The sequence below is a fragment of the Brachyhypopomus gauderio genome, chromosome 4, assembly GCF_052324685.1.
Source record: "Brachyhypopomus gauderio isolate BG-103 chromosome 4, BGAUD_0.2, whole genome shotgun sequence".
Classification (NCBI taxonomy): Eukaryota; Metazoa; Chordata; class Actinopteri; order Gymnotiformes; family Hypopomidae; genus Brachyhypopomus; species Brachyhypopomus gauderio.
Genome location: NC_135214.1, coordinates 32,488,711 through 32,512,063, shown reverse-complemented (window position 1 = coordinate 32,512,063; position 23,353 = coordinate 32,488,711). Strand labels below are relative to the sequence as shown.

Here is a 23,353-nt window from a genome sequence, read left to right as displayed (position 1 = left end):
GCATCAACGTTGCATTGCCACTTCGTTTGCTAATAGATCAAAACACCCAGCTGGTAGCTAGCGAGCTAGCACAGCTACAAAAACAACAAACTGTCAGTTTTGATATTATTATTGCTGCTAGTGACTTTCTTTCTTCGGTCAGAACACGAACTGAACCAATGTTTGCGTTGCAAACACAAAACCATCTAGTATGTATTTTTAAGCACTGACGAAATGCGAGCCATGTGAGAATATTCCTGGTACTCTTGGACTCGGAAACAAGACACCGGAAGTAATATTGCCAGGCAACCGGAAATGGGGCGTGTAAAAATGTTTTTATAAATTTTATCTTTGAAAACATTAATTTACACGGCACCCATAATTTCTTATAGCTTTATTTGTACGTTAGCGTCAAAAAATAACGACATTACACGAATATATGCTAAAAATAGCTTCTGTAGTTCAAAGGTCAAAAAGTTAGCTAACACATCTAACCTAGCCGTTTAGCTAGTAGTGCCCTGTCCGCACTGCGCTGTCAGTCAAGCCAGCAGGGAAGTACTGAACTATGTTACGGCAACCTTGTCTACCAGACTGTATATAAGCTAAACCCTTTATTTATTTTAATAACGTGCTCCGTTGGTTCCTGCATTAATTAGAACCGCAGGAATTAATGATTTTGTTAGCTCAACTGCTAGCTGGCTAGCCTGCCTGTGTGGGGTCTGCTGTGTTTATCGAGTACACGCTTTGTCCAAACATGGCTGGACCCGAGTTACTCCTAGATTCCAGTATCCGTTTGTGGGTCGTCCTGCCAATAGTGTTCATCACGTTTCTTGTTGGAGTTCTGCGTCATTATGTCACCCAACTTCTACAAAGTGACAAAAAAGTGGACCTCCAACAGATGTCTGACAGGTAGCTAAAACGACATTTCTACCTTCGATAGAATCCGCCCCACGTGTGACACATGGTGAAGTATCGAAACGTTGATTTATTCGTCTGTTTGTTTGCAGCCAGGTGTTACTACGTAGCCGTATATTGAGGGAGAATGGGAAATACCTCCCAAAACAGGTACAAGATTTCAAACCTTCATTTAAAAAATACATCATTATTTTCTTAATGTTCAAACTGTTTTAAGTGTGCATATAAAAGGTCAACAACAGCAAGGTAATATTTGGCACCATAAAAGAGTTCTTGTTTCAGTAGCAGGTTTTGAGTAGAATATGTTGTATTACTACTACAATTATTTTATGTTCTGATTATCTTTGGTCTCTGCCTCTTTCCAGTCATTTGCAATGCGCAAACACTACTTCAACAATGCTGAAACAGGATTTTTCAAGAAGGTCAAGAGAAAAGTGGTGCCCAAAAACCCCATCACTGGTAAAGGCCTTGTACGGTTAATTGCAGAGTAGCTTTATTTTAAAATGGTACTGGCATGTTGAACTTCCTCAGCACTGAACACGCTGCATTAGGTGCCACATTTTACAACAACATACGTCTCTCTTTCAGATACCAGCATGTTGACCGACATGATGAAAGGAAATCTCACCAATGTACTGCCCATGATTTTAATAGGTGGATGGATCAATTGGGCTTTCTCTGGGTTTGTCACCAGTGAGTACAACTACCTCTGTCTGTCTATTCTGCCCACAGAGCTTCTTGAAGACCTCCTTAATGGCATTACATAAAGTTAAAACACTTTACACTTTTGCAATTTGCCTAAAGGTTCCAGAATGAAATTTGTGCAGTTTAATACTATTACATTCAGAGGTCTTTTTCTCCAATACTTCATTGCACTAGTAATCTATTACTGAACGTAAATGTTTTTGAGAGATTCACAAATGAAGCCGTATAAAGGAGCTTCAACGCTGCCTACAGTACGTTTGCCCAGGGGACAGAAAAGCCTCTATTTGAATGGTTGTGGAACAGGAGTGGACGTTTTGCTTGACCAACACACTCGTGCTGCTTTCTGTCTCACAGCAAAGGTTCCCTTCCCACTGACGCTGAGATTTAAACCGATGCTGCAGAGAGGGATTGAACTGTTGTCGCTGGATGCATCCTGGTACATGGCTGTCCCAGCTTCTTCTGTTGTATACCTACAGCTGTTTGACTCCTCTTCCCTGTTCTTTATTACCTAAAGGAATAGCTTATCCACTCACCAACACAAACAGGAAATGGACCAGAGATTTAATAACAGTAGGACATTTTCAGAACATGATGTGGATAGAATTTTGATGCAAAGTCCTGCAGCGCTCCATCGTACAGCTTAAAGCTTGTCTTTGTAGTGGTCACGTTTTAGTGTGTGAAATGTTTATTTTCTTTATTGCAGGGTAAGTTCAGCCTCTTGGTACTTTCTGAATGTCTTTGGGCTACGGAGCATGTACTCTCTTGTACTTGGACAGGACAATGGTGAGCTGCCTTTATTGGTGCTTCTAGACATAACACACTATGTTTGTGATTTAGTTTGTATTTGGTAATGGATCAGAGTCTGTGGATTACTTGTATATTTAAATTATTGATGAATTCTGAACTGAATTTTTGAAATCGTATCCAATTTTCAATCGTATCTAATTTCAGTCACCAGTACTTAGATTATAATAGAGCATAGAATATTATTCAATCGTGATGGCTGTGTATGTTCATGGTGTTCTGTTTCCAGCTGCTGACCAATCGAGAATCATGCAGGAGCAGATGACTGGAGCAGCCGTGGCCATGCCACCTGACTCCAACAAGGCCTTCAAGGTGAGCAGTGCCAGGTTTGCACTACACTGATCTAATATGACTGCACTGCTCTACAGCTTTGACTTTGTGAATTTAAAGCCAGTTTGATTGTGAAGCTTTTTTTACTTGGAGGACATTGGATGGTGCAGAGCTTCACTTTTCTCAGTCACGTGCAGATACAGATTAGGTGGACTCTTAGGGTTAAAAAGGAAATGTCATTGTCAACAACGCAGCCAATACATCTAACACCGAAGTTGGAGATCTTTTGTATTTAGAAGTGCATGGAAATTGGGTATCATCAAACATCTGCAGTATCCCTTTCATCCATGTGTTTCAGAGCGAATGGGAAGCTCTGGAAATTGTTGAACACAAGTGGGCCTTGGAGAAGGTGGAGGAGGAGCTGATGTTTCGGGACCTGAACCTGCGCTGAGTTTTCCACTAGCGCCATTTTGTTCCACAACATTTTAAAATGATGGTTTATTTGTTCTTGGAAATGTTAGTTTTGGATTTTTATTAGATGATTTATCAGATCCAGATTATTTAATTTGTATTTATATTTGGAATCAAGCACTGAAGAGCCACATGTTCTATTTGCCATAACAGAAGATGGTTTAATCCCTTCAATGAGTGCTTGTGAATGTAAACGGAGTCTGAGAAGTACTGATGTGTTTTCTTCCATCTCAACCCTTATACCCACTTAATATACATTCTTTTAATTTATGCATCAAGTATTGTAAGAGGATTTAACTCGTTATGTTCAGATAACTTTACTGCTGCCTCTGCCTTCCCTCCTTCAAGAAAATGGGTCAATTGTCTCCTCTTGTAATAAGAAAATGTAATTTGGACTTTGAAAACTGCCAGCATGCTCGAAAAACATCACTGATGTTGGAATAAAGCAATTTCATGAACATTTGATGGCACCCTATGTAATGTGGAAATGATTCGGTCCTACCGTCTGTGTGGAGATGCTGGGCTGATGCTGAAATGAATCAGACAATTGCAGATGATCAATTTTACACACACACAATCCATGAGGTCTGGAAAAAGACACTTCATAAGTCAACTTTAAATAGTCTTTTATTCAGTGTATAATTTGTATAGAATACAGAAGAGCTTCCCTGTATGTGGATGAGGATTGTGGCCACATTTCACACAGGTCTGTGCTTATTCAAGTTGTTTTCTTAATGCGGTGTACAAATATGATGAGTGGGTCACATCAGAGGTACCAAGCATGCAGACTGGATTTTAATACAAGTGTCTTATTTTAGTCAGTGTCTGGGGATTAAAGGAAACAGTGGAAAGATTGAATATTCAGTTTTTGTTTTGGATGAAGATGTTGCATATATACATCTAAGTTATTGAACCTAATATGATGCTTAACAATACTTTCAAGCTTAAACTTCAGCAGTTTGTAATGGGCTCCAATAGGGTTGCAGCACCACTCAATAGAAGCTCCATTAGGCTATGGATATGTCTTTTCAGATAAAAGCTAAAATTGAAAGTTTGACCACACAAACATGATACTGTTTCTCATCCAGCAATAGTGATATAAAAAAAATAGGGCCATTGTATACACTGCATTTGAAAACATGGAAGACAGCTCATGATTCCGCTTTTGGTAAACAAGCTATAAAAGTATGAACAACAGTATTTCTCAAACACAATTAGAACAGTCTTATCCCTGTGTGCACCCACTTGTTTAGAGAGTTTCTCCTCATTTACCATGAGGAAAAATCTAAGCAGCCAGGAGAGGTAAAATAAGATATTAAGGTTTTTTGATCGGTGGTCCAAATAACAGAATACTGCATGTAGCCAAGAGGGTGAATAACGGTGGAGTTCTGGAAGCTTCTCTGTTTCAGAGGTAAAATCAGGTGATGCAAGTCAAAGATCCATGAAATATCAAAGTGTAAAATCTAAACCTCAATACTACATAATCATTTATTTATATCAAAACATGAGTATACAATTATATATTTCCATCTATTAACAAAATAAAATGAAAGCTCACCCACCCCAGCATCTGATCCACATGATCAAAGATATTTATTACAATACAAAAATACTGTACAAGTGTGTTTTTAAAAATCATTAAGAGCTCTATCCAGAAAGCACTTTACTGAAATATTCTCATTTCTCCAAAGAGTCAATTATAAATTGCACACAATTAATGAAAAAGAATGCAATATTTATATCCTGCTTTGTTTCTAACTCTGATTAAAAATACAAATCCTGCTGAAAAATATGTCTCTGTGTGTGTCCTGCAACAGAGGGTCTTTCCCCAATGGTGAATGATGAGTACAGGGGGAAAAAAAACAATCTGAAGGCATCTGGCTTCTGCATAACCACAGCAGACGCAAAGATGCCCTGGAATCAGACTTAACTCACCCACCATCTACATCTGACAGGTATGAAAATAAATAGCTTGTGAGTGAGTAGATTCAAAGCTTTTCTTAAAGTCACAGAAGTCATATTGCAACAGTTACATTTCTGAATACCCTGTCCCTGATATATATGAGAGGGAAGTTATGAGTGAGCTGGATCATAAATGCCAAGATGGCCATCGAAGAACAAAGGCTATCCACGCTGTCATAGGAACCACGTTGTCATAGGAACCACGTTGTCACATTTAGAACGCTGCTGCTGCTGATGATGGTCCTTTCTTTAGTTATTAGCCGTGTGCGAATTTTGAGCTAAACGTTCTTTAAAGCACATTTGCCAGCATTTAAAAGATGAAAAAAAGCTTACCCACAACCCCCAGCATTTGACATTTCAATGGTCTACACTGAGACAACACAGGATAAAAATGAAATTGCCAAGATAAACTGCATTATGAATCTCTGAAGGCAATAAAAAAAAAAAGGATAATGGACCAACATCCAGACAGACTAACCCAGTCTTGAACTGAATTATACGGTCAGTGGTAGCTCTCCGCTTAAAATAATTCAAGTCTAGTGTTAGGGTAAAAGGAAAAAGAACTTAACAACAGTTAATAAAAGCTGGCAGAGCATAGCTAGCATGAGCTTCATTATTTTGACTGGTCCCCTAAATCTCCTCCTCCCTGCTGTGTTGCATCAGTACGCCTTGGTGAAGAACTACTTTATAATAAATAACAAAGAGGAGCAGATCACTAAAGTTGTACTGATCCCATGTGAGGCTGGAGTCAGGGTGTAGAACACTGAACCCAGAAGATCTTAATTAAGGGCTGCAGTCAACTGCACCGTAATGCTTCCAAATCCTTATTTCTGGGAAAACAGCTTAAGATTAAATGGAGAATTGCAACGGACTATGACTCATCGTAAAATAATGCAAGTTGCAACTTTCCAGTTTGTCCTTTAGGGACGAGCATGTGCACCTGGATCGGAAGATTACAGAGTCCGTGACTTTGCATCACCCAGTAGATTGAGCAAATTAGTTCTACTGTCTATCTTGAACTAATCAGCAAATCCAAGCAGGTGAAACACAATTTGCTTTATGAATCTGACCTCCACACACACACACACACACACACTGGTGCACTAAATCGGCTCACCATTTTGATGAACACAGGCCAATGGCTGAAAGAAAAATCACTTTATCTAAAAAGCAGCGGCTGACTCAGTGATGAATGGCAGTAAACCACACCTACGTCCCACACTCAGTCAACAAGCCTATGCAAATTCTCCAATCCACATCAAAGGAGTAAAATAATAAAAAAAAATCATGCTATGTGTGAATCTGCTGCCACTAGTTCCTGTGCTCTTCTCGTAAATAACTAACAACTACAACCTGCAGTCCCCTACCCATGATGCCTCTGCACCTGCCTGAGAGAGTAGCCCCTGCCCCTCACGTCCTGTCGCGGTTAGAGGAGAGGTTCAAGTTTTTTTTTCTTTGTAAAACCAACCAAACAAACCAAAAAAAGAATGAAAGATTAATGAGATAAACTCGCCCGTTAACCTGAGAGCTCAGCAGAATGTAAAGAAAAGACGGAGAAGGGAGGAACATAAGAAAACAAAAACTAAAGCAAAAGCGGAGGGTCATCAACGGGTCAGTTTCAGTCCAGCTCCATGGCTGCGGCCAGGCCCTCGTGGTTGGAGGACGTGAGGTGATTATCGGGGGGAGGGAGGGTGGGCTGACGAATCTTGTCTTGGCGTTGGTAGAACAGAAGATAGGCAGCATTGGTCTGAGAGAGAGAGAGAGAGAGAGAGAGAGAGAGAGAGAGAGAGAGAGAGAGAGAGAGAGAGAGAGAGAGAGAGAGAGAGAGAGAGAGAGAGAGAGAGAGAGAGAGAGAGAGAGAGAGAGAGAGAGAGAGAGAGAGAGAGAGAGAGAGAGAGAGAGAGAGAGAGAGAGAGAGAGAGAGAGAGAGAGAGAGAGAGAGAGAGAGAGAGAGAGGAGAGAGAGAGAGAGAGAGAGAGAGAGAGATCACTGAAACGGAGTCTCTTACCGCTGTACTCCTGCAGATTACCATACAGAATCAATCAGTCAGTCAGTCACACGGAACCAGGACTGACAGTGTGTGACGTGCTACCAGATTCATTTGGTGTAAAGTAGCATCAAGTACAACAGTTTAAACAGCCGTGTATTATCATATGAAGCTCCACTCCATTACAGAGCACAGTGTGCAAGTATAGGATTCATATTTTACCACAATTTGTTCCTCGATTGCACAAGTCACTTTACTGTCATCAAAGTAATACCACTGGCCATCGTCTTTGTTCTTAGCATAGCTGGTATCTGGGGAGAACAAAGAACAAAACACGAATAAGGTTTCAAACCCTGCTGAGTTCACTACATTCTTCATGAAGAAAAAGCAACACAATAAGAATGACACAATCCAGCAATTTTAAATGATTAAAACCTACAGTGTCCGTCTCGGAGTCCGCCATAGTGGTTTGAGACAGCAATCAGGTCATATCTGCTGGGAGGCTCGGAGTCCACTCCAGTCTTCCTCAGGAGGTAGTCAGAGAAGTCCAGGTGCCTGCAATGCATGATGGGATGCAAGTTGAAAAACCATACTTTTTTTTGGTTTCATCAAAGATGTTTGTATGTTAATGTTTGTAGCCTAATCACTTCTGAAAGCTTGTACTCAGAGACAGACAGACAGACAGACACAGAGAGAGAGAGATAGAGAGAGAGACTTGTGCTAACCTCTGAGGAAATTCAACAATAGTGTCCAGTTTCTCACGAGAGTACTTGGTGTAGGAGAAGCGTTTCAGGTGGATGATGAGAACCTCAGGAAGAGACCACAGATCCAACTTCTTAGTCGCAAGCTGGTGCTTCTTACACGTTGGACAATACCTAAAGGATCCAGTAACAATCTCGGTCAGTGTCAAGTTCCCCATTCAGCAGACTGACCATCACCTTCCCAGCCAGGTGAGGATGCTGCAGTTGGATATTTTTCAAAAACCCACCAGTTTCAACAGTATACTCTCAAAATCTGGAGCAAAAGATTTAGCGTGAACATTATTGCATTAAAATTGGTGGTTGTGTTGCCCCTGTGTAGGCTGTTCTGTCATGGTCCAGTTATGTCAGGTACTGCATGGTATTTCATCATGTCAATTTCATGTGACACTGTTCAATAATCCAGGTAATAAGGTGGTTAAGTACATAGTATGCAGTAAGAATGCATAAGAATATAGCACGTAGTGTAAGTGTAAGACATAGACTTTGGAGTGTTCAAGACCCCCAGAAAATAAATTTTTGTGTTTGTGATACCGCTGCTTCCTGCCCAACGGTTCTGGGTCTACATCTCAATTGCTTATGTGGTGTGCATGGGCTTCTGAGGGGGGAGGGGCTTGGACAACCACCCGTGGGTGGAGGAGTGGCTTACCAGGGGTTTTCCTCCTCGAGCGTCTCCACTGTGGTGAAGAGCTCAATGCAGGCTTGCAGCTGCACTGTGCTCTGTTGCTGGGGAACGTCCATGCTCTGATCTTTCACGTATTTCTGCATGAGCGGAGAATACGTTTTCAAACCCCTGAGAAGAACAGACCTGTGGAAACGCGGCATGCTGCTCGAACCTGCGAGCGCCATTGCGGTTTTGGGTGCAGACCTGGGGCAGAATTCTTTGGCCGCAAAAGTCCCAGATCGGAATTGTTGTGAATGTTTTAGATTTAGTGGATAAAGGAAAGCCTGACCTGTAGAAGGACCTCACCTCAGCCTCATTTTCATTGTAGTATTTTTTCTTCATGTCAGGGTCCCAGTCGATAGCCACATACAGCTGAGCTATGAAGACAAGCAGCATGACATCAACACTCGGAACACTCACACCTCCTTCAATCAGCACTCAGAACGCTCAACCTTCCTCACATCAGCACCTCGTAACACTCACACGTCCTCCAATCAGCACCTCGTAACACTCACACATCCTCCAATCAGCACTCGTAACACTCACACATCCTCCAATCAGCACTCGTAACACTCACACATCCTCCAATCAGCACTCCGAACGCTCGACCTTTGACCAGCAGTGTTGGGACACAAAAGGATGCAGAGAGTCCCCATCAGGACAATTTTTGGAGTCTAACACATACATTACCAGCTATTACTGCAGCATTAGTTGCTATGCTGTGTTATTGCTTAAATACTCTTACATTACTAATGCAGTATTAGATTACAGTAGTTGTGCGTGTATGTGCCTGTGTGTATTACGTACAAGTTCTCAAGTTACATGAAAGTTCTTAACCAAAAGGTTATTACTTATTACTGAAGAAATAGGAAGTTAATGGAAAACTAAGTGTCTCATCAAATGAGATCATGCCGGTGTCGATTTCACCTCCCCCTCAGAAAACATTCTGATTGGTTGGGACTTCCCAGACTAAAATGGGGCGGGACTCACTGCTGTAGGAGAATGCATCTCCCATCCCTCTCTCCGTCGTGCCGTTGGAGTTCACGGCTTGGATGGTGAACAACGGTTTCTTCCTTTTCTTGGCACGGCACTGCATGCCTTGCGGCCTCTTATTGGCCTGAGCGATGGGCTCGGCCTCCTGCCCATCTTCCTCATCGCCATCTTCCTCTTTCCTCGAGGCCTCCACCGCAGTTTGTTCCCCATCTGTGGCATCTTGGGAGTTGTTGTCCGAGCTGCCACAAGTCAACTGGCACTCATCTGTTCTACTACCCCTGTCTGGATCACTGCTCGACTCCTCCTCCTCCGCTTGCTCCTCCCCCTCCTCTGCTTGCTCCTCCCCCTCACTGCTGGGACTTGCCTCTGATTGGACATTGCTCTGTCCATCACCCTGAGCGTTCTCCTGCGAGTCCTCTTGCACTGTGGAGGGACCTTCTCCTTTTGAGTCTCCCTCACCCTCATCTGTGGGGTAGTGATGCAAAGAAACGTGTTTATAGAGGAAGTGACACACAGAGAGAGAGAAAAACAAACAAAAATCTGCTTGTTAAGGAACATTTGGTAAATGAGATCATGCAACATGTTACCTCCACCCACTCCATTGGTCCCATTCTTATATAACTCTTCATCTTCGTCATTCTGTTCTTCGTTCTCATCTTCCTCTTCCTCTTCCACGTCCTCAGGATCTGGCTGATTAACGTAGCGCCTACAAAAGGGACGCGACAGCCCCATTCATGTTTCAGCTTTGAAAAGCTACTTAAACTGTGCTACGAAGCTATTAAATATCCTCTAAACACGACCCAGCCCCAAAAGCTGCTGTCAACCACTGACTCAGCTCTAAATGTCAGCGCTGACGTCTGATTCAGCTCCAAGCTGCCGTCACCTAACAGCTGGTTGAGACGCTCTAGATCAGATGTACAAATCAGTCAGAGGTAACTGATGGCCCTAAAGCTCATGAGGTGAAGACCAAACTCTGGTACAGGGCTGACTCCCCCCCCCCTCAACATACATTTAGGGATCCTTCAGCTAAAGCTCAAGCAGGAAGCCCACGGCACTCGGCTGGAGGAGGAGGAGCACAAGCCCGCTCCACAGGGAGCGCGCACCCCCCCCCCCCCCCCCCCTGGTTCTCTTTTGAACCAGAACCGCCCCGGAGGGCACTCACGCTAGTCGCTGAAGGAAGACCTGGTAGAGGGTCTCACGGTTGCACTGGCTCCTCCACAGCACCATGAGAAGCGGGTGGCCAAACAGGGTGGTGCTGTAGGAGCTTCCGCCAGAGCCGTAGTCGCGGTAGTGGGAGCGTTCACGCATGTAGACGGCCAGCAGAACCTCCTCGTCGTCCTCTCGGTCCACACGGCTGCTGCTGCCCACTTCATACCTGTGTGAACACACCCCAAGAACACCAGCTACATACAGGGAACCACGAGGATACAGTCTAGCATGGTGATAACCAAATACAGTTATCCTTTCATTAGTAAGGAGAGTGGTCTACTTGTATTAAGTGGTTGTATTTGTAAACTAGACCACAGGAAATGGAACAAAACTTCTCAGCCTTCCTTCATATCATCATAGAGGCAAGTTTGTTTATTCAATTTATTGATATTATTTCCAATAACCATCTCTCATGTTGTAAATCAGCTCAATGTAAAGCACGGGATCATTTCTGTCCAAACTACGGCCAATCAGAGCCCACGAGTTTGCTTCTGCCCCAACCAATCGTGAACAGCTTGTAAAATGGATCCGTTCTGCCTGGTAAAGAGCTGGTATGTGTGTACAATGCTGGAATGAAGAAGTGAAAGGACGAGCGAATCTCAAATGTCACAGTCCCAGCTGTGCTAAATCTCCTAGACAAGTGCAGGTGCGAAATGTCATGAAAATAATAACTGGGTGTGAAGGATAAATATTTTAGTCCACCACATGGGACCAGTCCAGAGTGTGCTGGCTAGACAGAGAGAAGGGTAGCTCACACAAAGATGTCATCTCTGTCCAGTATACAGCTCAGAGACTCATCAGCCTGGTAGATCTTGTAGAAGCGATGGTTAAACACGTCTGCCACGACCATCTGATAGAGTGACACACACACACACACACACACACACACACACACACACACACACACACAGCTAAGGCCGGATAAAGAACCGTGTGTGACACGTAAGAAATCTCATACACCTATATCAAAAATGTAATTTTCCTCTTATACAGAAACATAAGTGTTTAAAGCCGTTTACAAATCTCTTGCATAACGCGTGTTTATCTGCGCTGTGTCCTGACGAACAGGAGGGCGGGGCCACGCTGCTCTGAAGGGCACCTGCGTGCTCTCACCTGGTTAGCAGGGACACCGGTGGTCTGAGAGAGAGCAGTGCACAGGTCAATCACGAGGCCAGCTTTGGGGACGACTACCCGGTGCTGTGGAGTGTGGAGACAGAGAGGGACAGGAGAGAGAGAGAGGGGGTGGGGAGAGAGAAAGAGAGAGAGGGAGGGAGAGAGAGAGAGAGGGAGAGAGAAACTTACTGAGCTATGTTTTTAAGGCACACCTAAAGAAACAAAATGTTGCTAAAATCCCAGTTAATAAAAAGAACAGGATATTCAGCACTACGTGTGTACAAGCATGCTAACCCAACCACACTGGTTTTCTGTCACCAACATTTCATAAGATATTCCTTAAAGGACAGGTCAAAAGGTCATACATTGAGAGGATGTTTACCTGCACAGGTTTGGCCAAAGGGTCGAGGGACACGAAAAAAACCTCCATGACCCTCTCCTTGCTGACTGGCAAGGGTACGCTTAAGTAGCAGAAGGGGTCAAAGGTCACCGACACCTTGTGGCACTCTGGGCAGACCAGCGTGGACTTGAACAGCCCGTGGAACGTGTCAACGATCACAGAGTCATTCCGTCGCCGGTGGTTACGCCACGCCTCCTCTGCCACTTCCTGGAAACACATGAAGATTCCCACTAAGGCCCACTTTGTGACCCCCCCCCTGTCCCCCTCCCCCATTAATTCTTCCACAGTAGATACAGGAGCAGAATTCACTGCTAGGGTTCTTCTACATGCGGTGAGAGTGTGCAGGTCCTACACGGCTCCCTTTGAAGTGAGGCATGAAGTTGTCATTCAGCAACAACGTGAGTTTAAAGTTAATCTGGGCCACATTCCAGGAGATCAGCTTCTGTGGTCAAAATGTGATGCTTAAAATAGTTAAATTTTAAACACGGACACATTTCTGAACCCTGCCCATCACTAATCTGTGGCTGTGTATTACGCATGGACGCATGTGCGTGCGGCGACCTGGTCTGGCCTGCTGTCGGCATCCCTGAGCTCGATGTACTCTTTGTTTTTGACGCGGTTGAGGTCCTCGTGTAGACCGTCCAGTAGGAAGGACAGAAGCTCCTGGGAGTCGTGCTGCTGGTACCCTAGGAACTGGGAGGCAAAATGGCCCACCTTGGTCTGTGGAAGTGCGCACACACACACACACACACACACACACACACACACACACACACACACACACGGGTGTAAATCAACCCCTGACCTTGATCTAGTACAGGCTCCTGATGGTTCTAGCCTAACTGACCAGACACGTGTGTGGTAAGTGTGTCTTAAGTGAACTGGGGCACGACCCTGGCGGCACAAACCCCCAGCAGAAAATAAGACATCCCCAACGCCAAAGGTAATGGCAAACAATTCAAGAGAAGGCAGAGGTGCTGTCCCTGTGTCACACCATCCACCATACCAATGATGCTTCACTCATTGTCCCGTTTCATTTGTATGTTGCCCTGAAAGTGACAGTGACAATCTAGTGCCCTCTAGTGGACAGCCTGTAGTTGTGATAGTGTGCTATCTTTACACAGATGCCTTAAGCATTCCAACAAAGCACTATATTATTGCATCTACTGTACCACATAATCAAATAAAAATATACTTAAATTTTAACTGACATTTGCCCATGTTTAACACTATCGATAATGACAACCATAATGTCAAACAACGCAAACTAAAAGCATTTCTGCACAATTTACGTTCCAGAGTAACGATAAGACAAAACACTGCGTCCAGTGTCAGCATTGGAGCAGTGTGGTGTGGGCACCCTCATCCACCTTAAAGACACGAGGCATCACAGAGTAGTGTCTCCCCGACCACATCTGCTTGATGACGTCGGCAAAGGCCTCAGCAATCTCGCCCTTCATGCCCAGGGGGTTGGTGAAGTTCAGCTCGTCCAGGTAGGAGTTACGCAGGAAGTACTCTGTTAGAGGCGGAGTATTGCTCAAACACTGGAAGAGAGAGAGAGAGAGAGAGAGAGAGAGCGGGGGGAGGGGGAGATTCTGTTTATTCTCCTTATTATATTGGCTCATGGAAAGGTGCTGAAAATGATAACCAATACAAATGTACATTAAGTTGGTGTCTTTTTCTTTATGAGCGTGCAATGTTCAGCATGACTTATGACATCTGACCTGTAGGGCAGAGTTCATGAAGCAGGTGTTGCCAAGGTTGTTGAGGCCACACACTCCAGGCTGCCCACGATATGTATCCTGCTCCTCCACAGAGTTCCTCCTGGAAACACAACCAGAGATGTGTTAACACAACACACACACACACACACACAAACAAACCAAGACCAACATTTGGCCAAGAGATGGTGCTTGCTGTGTGTGTGTGTGGTATTTTCCATGACGTTTTTATCAACTTTTAAATCAAAACTAGCAGTAGGTGACCATTGCTGACACTGTATGCATGGCATGTTTTCACAAGCAAAACTGGTTACTGATAGACATTTTTGTTGCTGGTGTAAATGTATGAAACTAGACTGTGTCACGCAAGCTAATTTGGTCTCATTCCCATAGTTGGAAGTTGCTTCCTGCACCAAAACACCCCACTGCTTTAAAGTGATGCAACACAGACAAGCAGGTTGCTGTCATCTACATGAACAGAAGATTAACCAACGACTGTGGATCTACTGCGTTTGAATGCGCTCCTCGGTGCTCCCCGGGACACCTCCGCCACACACGGGGTTCCTCCCTACCGTGCAGCCGCAGTGCAGTGGCTCTCACGGTGCCATGCAGGCCCAACGCGCTGGAGTTTTCCCTCCTCCAACACAGCCCACCCCAGCCTAACGACCACCCACCGAGTCAACCCAAACGTGAGAGTCTCCTGCAACGGTGGAACTGATCTGAGAACAGTATAAACCCAGCAGGAGTTGTGGCTAGCCATGGCGTGTGTAGGTGACTGTGTAGGCTCCAGTGGTGTGGGTTCACTCACATGATCTGAGGTCTGGAACTGGGCCAGGTGCCGTCTGCGTTCCGTATCTCCATGATCACTGTCTGTAGAGTGAGCACAACGTGTCACAACGAAACCAAAAACTCTTTCATACACTCATACACATCTGTCCACATGCATGCGGGCACACACACACACACACACACACACACACACACACACACACACACACACACACACACACACACACACACACACAGTACAGGTCCAGCAATACACACACTTGCCCGCATACACAGTTAAAACACACACACACACATCTCCCAGCTGACCCCCTTAACAACATGTTACAGCGCTGCGGTTAACACAGCAGTTCCATTAATATGGGGTCCTACCAACAACCATCTGATGGACCAGTGTAGCTGGAGTATATTTACAAAATAAATGAACAACACATGGATATCAGTAGGGAGCCACTGTAGAGGAGACATGCTTCTTATGTTTGTGTTAGTGCAGACCGATGCTCCACATGGCAAACGTGTCCGAGAGAGCGTGTGTGTGTGTGTGCTGTGGGAGAGGTTACCATGCCGGAGATGAGGCAGGAATCCAAGACGGTCGTGTGAATGTTGCGTAGCCGTTCACAGCTGGTGTCAGAACTCTTCATCCACAATCGGGGTTCGGCGTTCTCCGGAACATCAAACTGCTTCTGGATCGCCTTCTGTATGCTGACTATCTCACACACAGACACACACAGACGTGTTAGTTTTCTAGCTAAATCAACCCCTGACCTTGATCTAGTACAAGCTCTTGATGGTTCTAGCCTAACTGACCAGACACATGTGTGGTAAGTGTGTCTTAAGTGAACTGGGGCCTGAACATTTGACCCACCGTGGGCTGTAACGCAGAAATGTCAGAGTACAGTCTCAGTGGGCCAGCAACTGGCTTCAGAAGCTTCTCACCTAATTCTGCAGCCCTTAATTAGATGCTAAATATAAAAGGGGTTATTCTGAATTGTCCATTTAGAAGAGCCCACCAGGAATGGTGCATTCAACCCCCTCTGCTCCAACAACACACCCAGACGCTCATTAAAGCATCTGCCAGTTGTCATACAAGCGTCACTGATTAATCGGTCTCTGAGCAGCAGCAGACGGAAGCTAATGACATCAGCAGGACTCTGCAGGCACCAGGGACCACACTAAAGATCAGTTCATGTATTTATTACACACCCCACACATTCACATTGCCCTGCTGAAATAGCTGCCATAGGGGAGAGGTTCTTAATCCACTCCTGTTTACACCCACAGAGTCCACACATCTGTTGGGCACCATCTGTCTCCAACACATTTCAGCGAAGGATTTCCGGTTGTAACTTACATGGCCGAACAATACGGAGATGTGAATTAATTATAAAGAAATTGTTGGAAGAGTGGTTGACCTTCAAGTGCTGTTATGAAACACTTCCAAGGGTTAGTCAGCATCTATTGCAAAGCTAGAACCCGTCCAGTACACAAGTCCTGCAATGACAATCTGCCAGGAGTCTCACCCCCCAATCTGTTTAAAACCTCATTTAACCAACTACACCCAAACAGAGCCAGTGAACTCACGGATGGTGTCTGCTCGGCTGAACTGAGCCGTTACAACATTGTCCATGTTGCTATGGAGACAGAGGAAGACCTCCACAGGGTAAATCTCAACTTTGACTGTGCTGGGAAGGTCAATGACCTGGAAAAGAGGAGGTGAAAGTAATCAGACTTTAGAACCGCCAGCAGATCAGACATCAGCATATCAGACTTCAGCCCAAATCCAACACACGGCATCACGTTCCTGACAACACACGGCTCACCCAGGTCATCCGAGCCACTTATTAAAGCTCAAAGCAAAACAAAATTAACATTTTCATTTCTTCCCATTCTACAAATCCTGAAAACAAGCAATAAGCCTTTTGCAAGAATTCTCCAAAGAACCCATGGATTAAGCCCCAGTCAGGAGAGGCTGTCAATCCCCTCCCGCTCGTCTGAAACCTGAAAAAGGCCGTCCTGAACCTCTGACAGTATGTAGGAAGCGGGGAGACACAAGATGGTGTGGTTGGAGGTCTCTGAGAACTGGATGGACAACATCTGGCACACAGGTTTGAAAACAAACAGCCTTCCTGACTGGATCTAACCCATTTTTACGAATGTTCTAGAATGATATCTGTAGGTTACAGCACTGCACCAGTAACTTACACCTCTGTCCTAGGTGCTCCCAACAACAATGAAATCAGAGCTAAAATCAAGCAGTGTAATAGGGATTTTAGGCTTCACCTTTCTTTCCAAAGCAGGCTGATCGTCCACCAAGCCATACCAGGACACTAGCATGTGCCAGGCATCTGCAGGGACCAGGACAAAGTCCTCATTTTCCACCAGTCTTTCCTTAAGCCGGTACGAATCCAGGTCTGGACACAGCGCAAGACAGAACATGAGAAAACTGCTCCAGGCATGAAGACTCATTCTAAAAGGTCTAGGACTTGATTTTGTGTGATTGTTCATTCACATCAAATGTAGAAAAAATAAATAATGTAGCAAGACTGACATTGGTAGACTGATCAATAATACAAGATTACACAAAAAAGCATATTTTTTTCCCCTCATAAGTGGAATTTCCACCACTACGTAAAGTATGTGGTTATAATCATTACATCTACTGCAAGTCAAAGTCTAAAAGGACAGCTAACCATCGTATTTAATGAGATTTCATCATTTTTTAAAATGCACCAAAATCTGTACTGGAACCACTGACTCTGTCCAAGACGACCACGACTTCTGGCTGATCTTATTCCAATTTTATAGCCTTTCAGTAAACCACTGCATTCTCAAGGGCGACCGCTTGCGTTTAAAGACGTTTCACGTTAATGTTACGTCCCATAATAATTCGTACCATAGAAAAACAAGACCCACCTTCAAAGAGTTCGGCGTTATCGATCTGTCCGGGGAACGAAGGCGCGTTCTGGTCTCCGGTCTTCACGTACTCCTTCCACAGGTCAAACCACCGGCTGCCCACCACATACCTGCACCGACGTTAAAGCTCCGCTTAATGCCAAACTATTTATATTCACCCTGTGCATGCGAGTCCAAACGGGGGAGAACAAAACGGTCCGTGTGTGTTTGCACGGAGAAAAAGAGCTCGGTAGAGACACCACGCACATTTTCATACACGCCATCTAGACTGAGAAGAATGAGATGTTTGGGGAAGAAGCGCTGGATAACTTTAGAGGAGGAGGAGGAAGAGGAGGAGGAGGAGGAAGGGGAGCCCGGAAATGTTAACACGGCCCGGTTTGGCTTCTTTTACTTCTTACAAACCGAAACCGACCCAGCTGGTGATGTCAACCGAGAAGCACACCTTAAGACTCAAAAGAAGGAACCGAGCCTGAAGCTGGGGAGACGACAGCCGCCTGGCTCGCTCACTGCATTACTAACGCGCCCGGTTCGGTTCGAGGGGGGGACCCAATCAATAAAACGTCCAATAAGTCGACAGAGACAGAGACATCGTTCAGCTGGGAAGGAACCCAGAGAGGCTGAGTGTGGGTGTCCAGGTCGGGACTCACCAACTGCCCCCAGCGCGGAGCTCCTGCGTCTGGATCAAGCTGTCGATTTCTCGTCGTTGTGTTTCTAACCCGGGAGGTTCTGTGGCCGAGGCAGTGCTGGTGGTCGCCATGATCATTCATAAATATCGGGGGGGGGGGGGGGGGCTGTACAATCACCGCATAGAAACACCGGAACGTTCAATACAGGAAGCAGGAAGCGATTTTTGATGATGACTTCCTCCGACGGGAAAATGAGGGGCGTGTTTAAAAGTCAAAGTGGGCGTGTTTTGTCGAACCTTGATTACCAGACCTGAGGCCATGACTGAGGTGCCCCTGAGCAAGGCCCTTAACCCTCAATTGCTCACTTGTATAAAAATTAGATAAAAATGTAAGTCGCTCTGGATAAGGGCGTCTGTCAAATGCCATAAATGGAAAAGTTTTGCCGGATTGTATGACTGAATCCAGCCGTAAAGGCAAAATGTGACAGGAAAACTTGAAAATCCCGTCCTGACGATCAGCGAGAACTTTGAACTCGTACAGAGTGTGTCATTCTTCAACATGCACTTCCTTGATCATTTCTGTCACGTGTTTTCCTAATGTTTACTAGTGTTTTGTGTCTCTTCTCCCGCACATCTTTTTCAAATAGTCTGCTCCGTGTTACATTTCTGTATTAACTCATTGTTCATTATTATACGTCTGGACATTTGAAAAAAGATTTTTACGTTGTTGTTTTGTTTGTTTGTTTGTTTTGTTGTTGCGATTGTCCCTTGCTCTGAATTGTGGATCGGGTCCTTTAGATGTTGTACTCACATCACACATAAGGGGGCAGTATTTAATCAGCGGACACAAAGAACTCCCTCCAACAGTATTTTGTGCGTGTATTGGGATTTGCTGTATTGCCATTATCACCAACTGATCAGTCATCCCTTATAATGAATCTTAGTTTACTTCAAAGCAAAGCCAAGGTGGTATTTCACCCATAAAAACGATATGCACTAGCTGCAGCTTGCATTACCTTTGCCAAAACAAATTTCTCTTTTTAAACTAAATTAAATAATGCACAGTGATTTAAGTGAAAGAAATACTATCCTTTTGTTCGCTAGAATTTATCTCTTCAAACTGTGACCCATGTTTTAGAGATCTTTTGTCTTTTTCAGAATAAAAGCTAGCATTTAAATGCTGGACAAGAATGATGCATGACATAGCCTAGAATGAATGCAAGTAAGCAGGGACCTGTTAGCGTTCTTCGATGACACTTTTATTATTTAAAGGGTTCCCACTGCTTTGTTTTTCATTAGTCATGTTGGTGTTTTCATGTATTCTTTAAAGCTACAGGTTACTCACAAGAGGGCTACAGCATCATCCTCCTTCAGCTCCCTGATTGGTTGCCTGCTTGGTTATGCCAGCCATTCCCTATGTAGAGCTCAGTGTCTACTACCTATACCATCTATATTTAATGTTATATATGCAGAAATGCCTTGTGAAGGCCTTACTTCCTCTGTGTATAACCACACATAGCGACAGCGTAGGAGAGATAGACTCCTTTTGACACTGAATTCATGTTCCGTTTACATGCTCAAACAGCACAGCATGCTCCAAGGAGTAATGTAAATCAGGTAGAATAATTCCCTTTCATTTTCATTAATATTCATGCTGAAATGATATGATGGAAGCAAAACTATAATGATCATTCAGCATGCAGCAGCGGGAGAAAGCAGAAATTCTCAGGTCATCTGCGTCTGGGACAGAGTGGGCGGGACTAGGATCTTGTACAGAACCGTGGCGTGTTGGATTTAATAGCCTATCAGGGTGGATGTGAAAAGGGGTCAGTTTTTATATCTGCCACAAAAATGTACCTGAAAATCATTTAATCACTTTCTCATCTCACTAAATTAAGGTGAGAAAATGCAAATCTTTACATCAGTAAAACACTTCCTGTTGTGGAGAAAACACTGGCACCTCTGTGTAAGCCGTTAACATCACCGAGACCATGCCAGCACCTCTATGTTAACATCCTGTTCTTCACTGAGACCACACCGGCACCTCTGTGTTAACGTCCTGTTCTTCTCTGTGTAAAGTGTTAGCATCCTGTACTTCTGAGGTATTCTGTTTTTGGGATTAAATGTTTGTAAGACAAAGTTCTCTTTTATAAAACCTAGTGGCATAAGCGGTGATTGTTGCAGTTAACATCAAAGCCCCTCACCACACAATGGGAGTGATTGGTGGTATTTAGTGATGTGTTAGCTATACCAGCTAAATTATGTGGCAAATAGATACTGCCCCCCCCACCCCACACACACACACACACACACACACACACACACACCCACACATATACACACACACACACACACACTCCCCCAGTGAACATCACAGAGAGGTTTATTTAATAACAGCACAGTCAGGGTTTCACAGAACCAGGCTGCTATGTTATTTATTTTATGATTCTTCGGCTAACAAAATACAAATGTATTCTATGATTATTCAGTACTCAGCTAACAAAATACAAAGTAGGTTGGAATAAAACCACCAACTTCAATTAGGCTAACACTGCTACAAGAGAAACAAGTAATGCGGTAATGTGATTCCAGTTAATGTAACATAATGTAATGTAACACAATTAACATCCTGCAATGTAATGTAACACAATTAACATCCTGCAATGTAATGTAACACAATTAACATCCTGTAATGTAATCTGACACAAATAACATCCTGTAGTGTAATGTTATAGGCTAGCTGGGCAAGGAGAACTTTCAAATTATTTGTGCAAAACTCAGACAATGTGTCAAAAATAAATATTTTATATTCATAGATGACGTCTGGAACTTTATGTCATATAGAAATATGGTTAACAAACGAAGCGTGTTCCATGTTCTTTGTTGAACATATGAAACAGAATAGCAAGATATTAAATCCCATGCAAGTATTTTTCTGTACTGAAAGTAAACATTTCATAACATTTCATGACACACAGAGCAAGTACATAGTACCACTGATCCACTCTACTTTCTTTATGTTTCCTATATTTACAGTGCAAAAAGGATGTGACTGTACAGTCTTTTACCATTGACACCAGTTTCTATAATACTGCAATAGAAGAAATACATTCATGGAGCTAAGTAATAATAAAACTTGAGCTATTCTATGCATATGGTAAAATGAATAAATTAACTAAATGGCTTTAACTGAATTCTGAATGAGTGTGTTTATTGATATTGGGAATGAGCCCCAACTCACCCCCCCATGTATATATATATATATATATATATATATATATATATATATATATATATATATATATATATATATATATACTCAAAAATTAATTTCATAATTGAAATTATTGGGGCTACTGTCAGTAATAAACAAACAAAATGTTAAAGAAATGACATTGAACCAGCTCAAGTTAATAAGTGATCATCACTTTTGGCTTTTTTCAATGATCCTAACCTGAAACAAACACACAGCTTGAACAAGACTCTATACTCCCAGTTGCTTTGGATAAAGCTGGACATGGTAGGACGATACAGGATTTTTAACAGCAGACTAGTGGGAATTTCACTCAACTGCCAGCCTGTCCATATAATCTCAGATTATGGGAGTTGATAAACATGAGTGTGAGCTCTAGGGAGTTGTGCTGCTCACAGGTGCATGGAAACACAAACACTGCATGCGTTCACCGTGAGCACACTGTGGATATTTTCCTCATCCTTTAATTTTTTTTACCCAGTAACAAAAATAAGCATGACATGTCCACAATAAAAGTTCTCCCCCACAAAACAAGTTTCTCTTAAAAACCATCCAGGCTTTTCATAAAACAGGTCAAGATCATGCTTTGTTTAGAAAAGATTCCTTTGTCATCACATCTTCACGGTTTGGTCTCTCCGTAGCTGTCCTGATATGGAAATCAGCAGACTGCAGCAGTGCTAAGGTTCCCCTCGGACTCCGGTTCTCCGTCCAGCACGGCTGCGTGCGGCACTCTGGAGCTCCTGCTGTTGCACACATAAACGCACACATGGCTGGTCAATGCAGCTGCTCTAACAGGGCCCAAATGAGACATCTTCACTGCAGAACTAAAATAATATATTATTTTATAATAAAAGAATATTGTTTGTTTCATCCTGCTGTGCCATCATAACCTACAATACGACCAAGAAGTGAACTCGCCGTAATCGTGTTAACTAGACCCCTGATTTTCATGTTTCATGTGACTGTGGCTTCACAAAGTGCTAACCGTCAGACTTCTCTGTTTTTTTGCTGTGTACTGCTAAATTGCCTCCAGAGAATGCTTACAATGCACAGACTGAAGTTCAAATCAAACTAAAGGGCTGGGTAATTGTACTACATTGGCTAATCTAACCTGGACGATAATGAGGATTTCACATGAGACTAAAGTAACACTTCACAGTTTGCACCAGAGACCCGAATGTAGATGAGATGGCTAAATAGACCACTAATGGCCTGGAAATGCCATAAGCTAAAATAACCCACTAATGTGTTCTTTATCATGGCTAACAAGGATCTCATGTAAGCAACACCCACAGCTCACAAACAAGGACTGCGGAGGAGAGGTTCTGCTGGAATTGCTCGGGTCAGTGGGTTTTTTTTCTCTCTGCATATTTTGATGTTGGGAATTTCATAATTTGGCTTATCTCCTGAACTCTGATTCCACGTGTGAATCAGACTGACAAGCGTTCTGGGTTCATCCGAGAATCCAACTGCATTTGCGTATGGAGAGACACTGACTGTTTCTTCAACGAATCCAGTGTCCTATTTGAAATCAAAATTAATAAAAGTCATGATTCCAAAACGACATGGTTAATATTTGATCAAAGGAATATAAAAACTCCACCTGTTAAATGATGGAAGTGTTTAATTTCCTCTGGGTAAAAGGCTGTTAAACTTTATTTAGGCAGAAAGATGAAGTGTTTGATAATTATCCTTTTCTTACATGAGGAATGACTACGTGTTGCAGTGAGCATTTTGCTGGAAGGGGTACCAGACTGGCATGAAACTGAAGTGTTCTTCACTGTGGGACTGAAGTGTTCTTCACCGTGGGACTGAAGTGTTC

General features: G+C 43.6%; 3 protein-coding genes across 4 annotated transcripts in view; 1 reads left to right on the top strand and 2 right to left on the bottom strand.

Moving 5' to 3' along the window:
• Window positions 1-353: 353 nt before the first annotated feature.
• On the top strand, window positions 354-3,614 carry LOC143513077 (ER membrane protein complex subunit 3). The gene is made up of 8 exons (XM_077004056.1): window positions 354-888; window positions 987-1,044; window positions 1,260-1,353; window positions 1,483-1,587; window positions 1,954-2,035; window positions 2,303-2,382; window positions 2,633-2,715; window positions 3,032-3,614. The coding sequence occupies exons 1-8, from the start codon at window positions 734-736 to the stop codon at window positions 3,122-3,124; spliced, it is 750 nt and encodes a 249-aa protein (XP_076860171.1). The 5' UTR covers window positions 354-733; the 3' UTR covers window positions 3,125-3,614.
• Window positions 3,615-3,753: 139 nt separating this feature from the next.
• usp11 (ubiquitin specific peptidase 11) lies at window positions 3,754-18,738 on the bottom strand. The gene is made up of 21 exons (XM_077004051.1): window positions 18,301-18,738; window positions 17,654-17,763; window positions 17,021-17,151; window positions 16,322-16,439; window positions 15,301-15,446; window positions 14,760-14,821; window positions 13,955-14,054; window positions 13,601-13,774; window positions 12,792-12,950; window positions 12,213-12,437; window positions 11,831-11,914; window positions 11,473-11,567; window positions 10,671-10,883; window positions 10,096-10,214; window positions 9,506-9,973; window positions 8,822-8,892; window positions 8,501-8,613; window positions 7,819-7,968; window positions 7,533-7,648; window positions 7,316-7,404; window positions 3,754-6,853 (listed from the first exon to the last, which is right to left on the bottom strand). Exons 1-21 carry the CDS (start codon window positions 18,414-18,416, stop codon window positions 6,725-6,727), a joined length of 2,988 nt encoding a protein of 995 aa, XP_076860166.1. The 5' UTR covers window positions 18,417-18,738; the 3' UTR covers window positions 3,754-6,724.
• A 1,949-nt stretch (window positions 18,739-20,687) lies between these two features.
• Window positions 20,688-23,353, bottom strand: part of grm6a (glutamate receptor, metabotropic 6a) — a 43,518-nt gene continuing 40,852 nt past the window's right edge. Inside the window, exon 11 of one of the 2 annotated variants that reach the window (XM_077004050.1) lies at window positions 20,688-22,274. The gene's annotated coding sequence lies outside the window, so the exon portion shown is untranslated. The remainder of the gene's footprint in view (window positions 22,275-23,353) is intronic. The other variant, XM_077004049.1, reaches the window with a different exon arrangement.

Coding starts and splice junctions, on each gene's coding strand:
- LOC143513077 (XM_077004056.1), top strand. CDS start 734: ATGGCTGGACCCGAGTTACTCCTAGATTCCAGTATCCGTTTGTGGGTC. Junction 2,036..2,302: donor TTGTCGCTGGATGCATCCTG/GTACATGGCTGT, acceptor TCTTTATTGCAG/GGTAAGTTCAGCCTCTTGGT. Junction 2,383..2,632: donor TGTACTTGGACAGGACAATG/GTGAGCTGCCTT, acceptor TTCTGTTTCCAG/CTGCTGACCAATCGAGAATC.
- usp11 (XM_077004051.1), bottom strand. CDS start 18,416: ATGATCATGGCGACCACCAGCACTGCCTCGGCCACAGAACCTCCCGGG. Junction 8,893..9,505: donor AGATGCATTCTCCTACAGCA/GTGAGTCCCGCC, acceptor TTGTCTTCATAG/CTCAGCTGTATGTGGCTATC. Junction 8,614..8,821: donor ACAATGAAAATGAGGCTGAG/GTGAGGTCCTTC, acceptor CCGCTCATGCAG/AAATACGTGAAAGATCAGAG.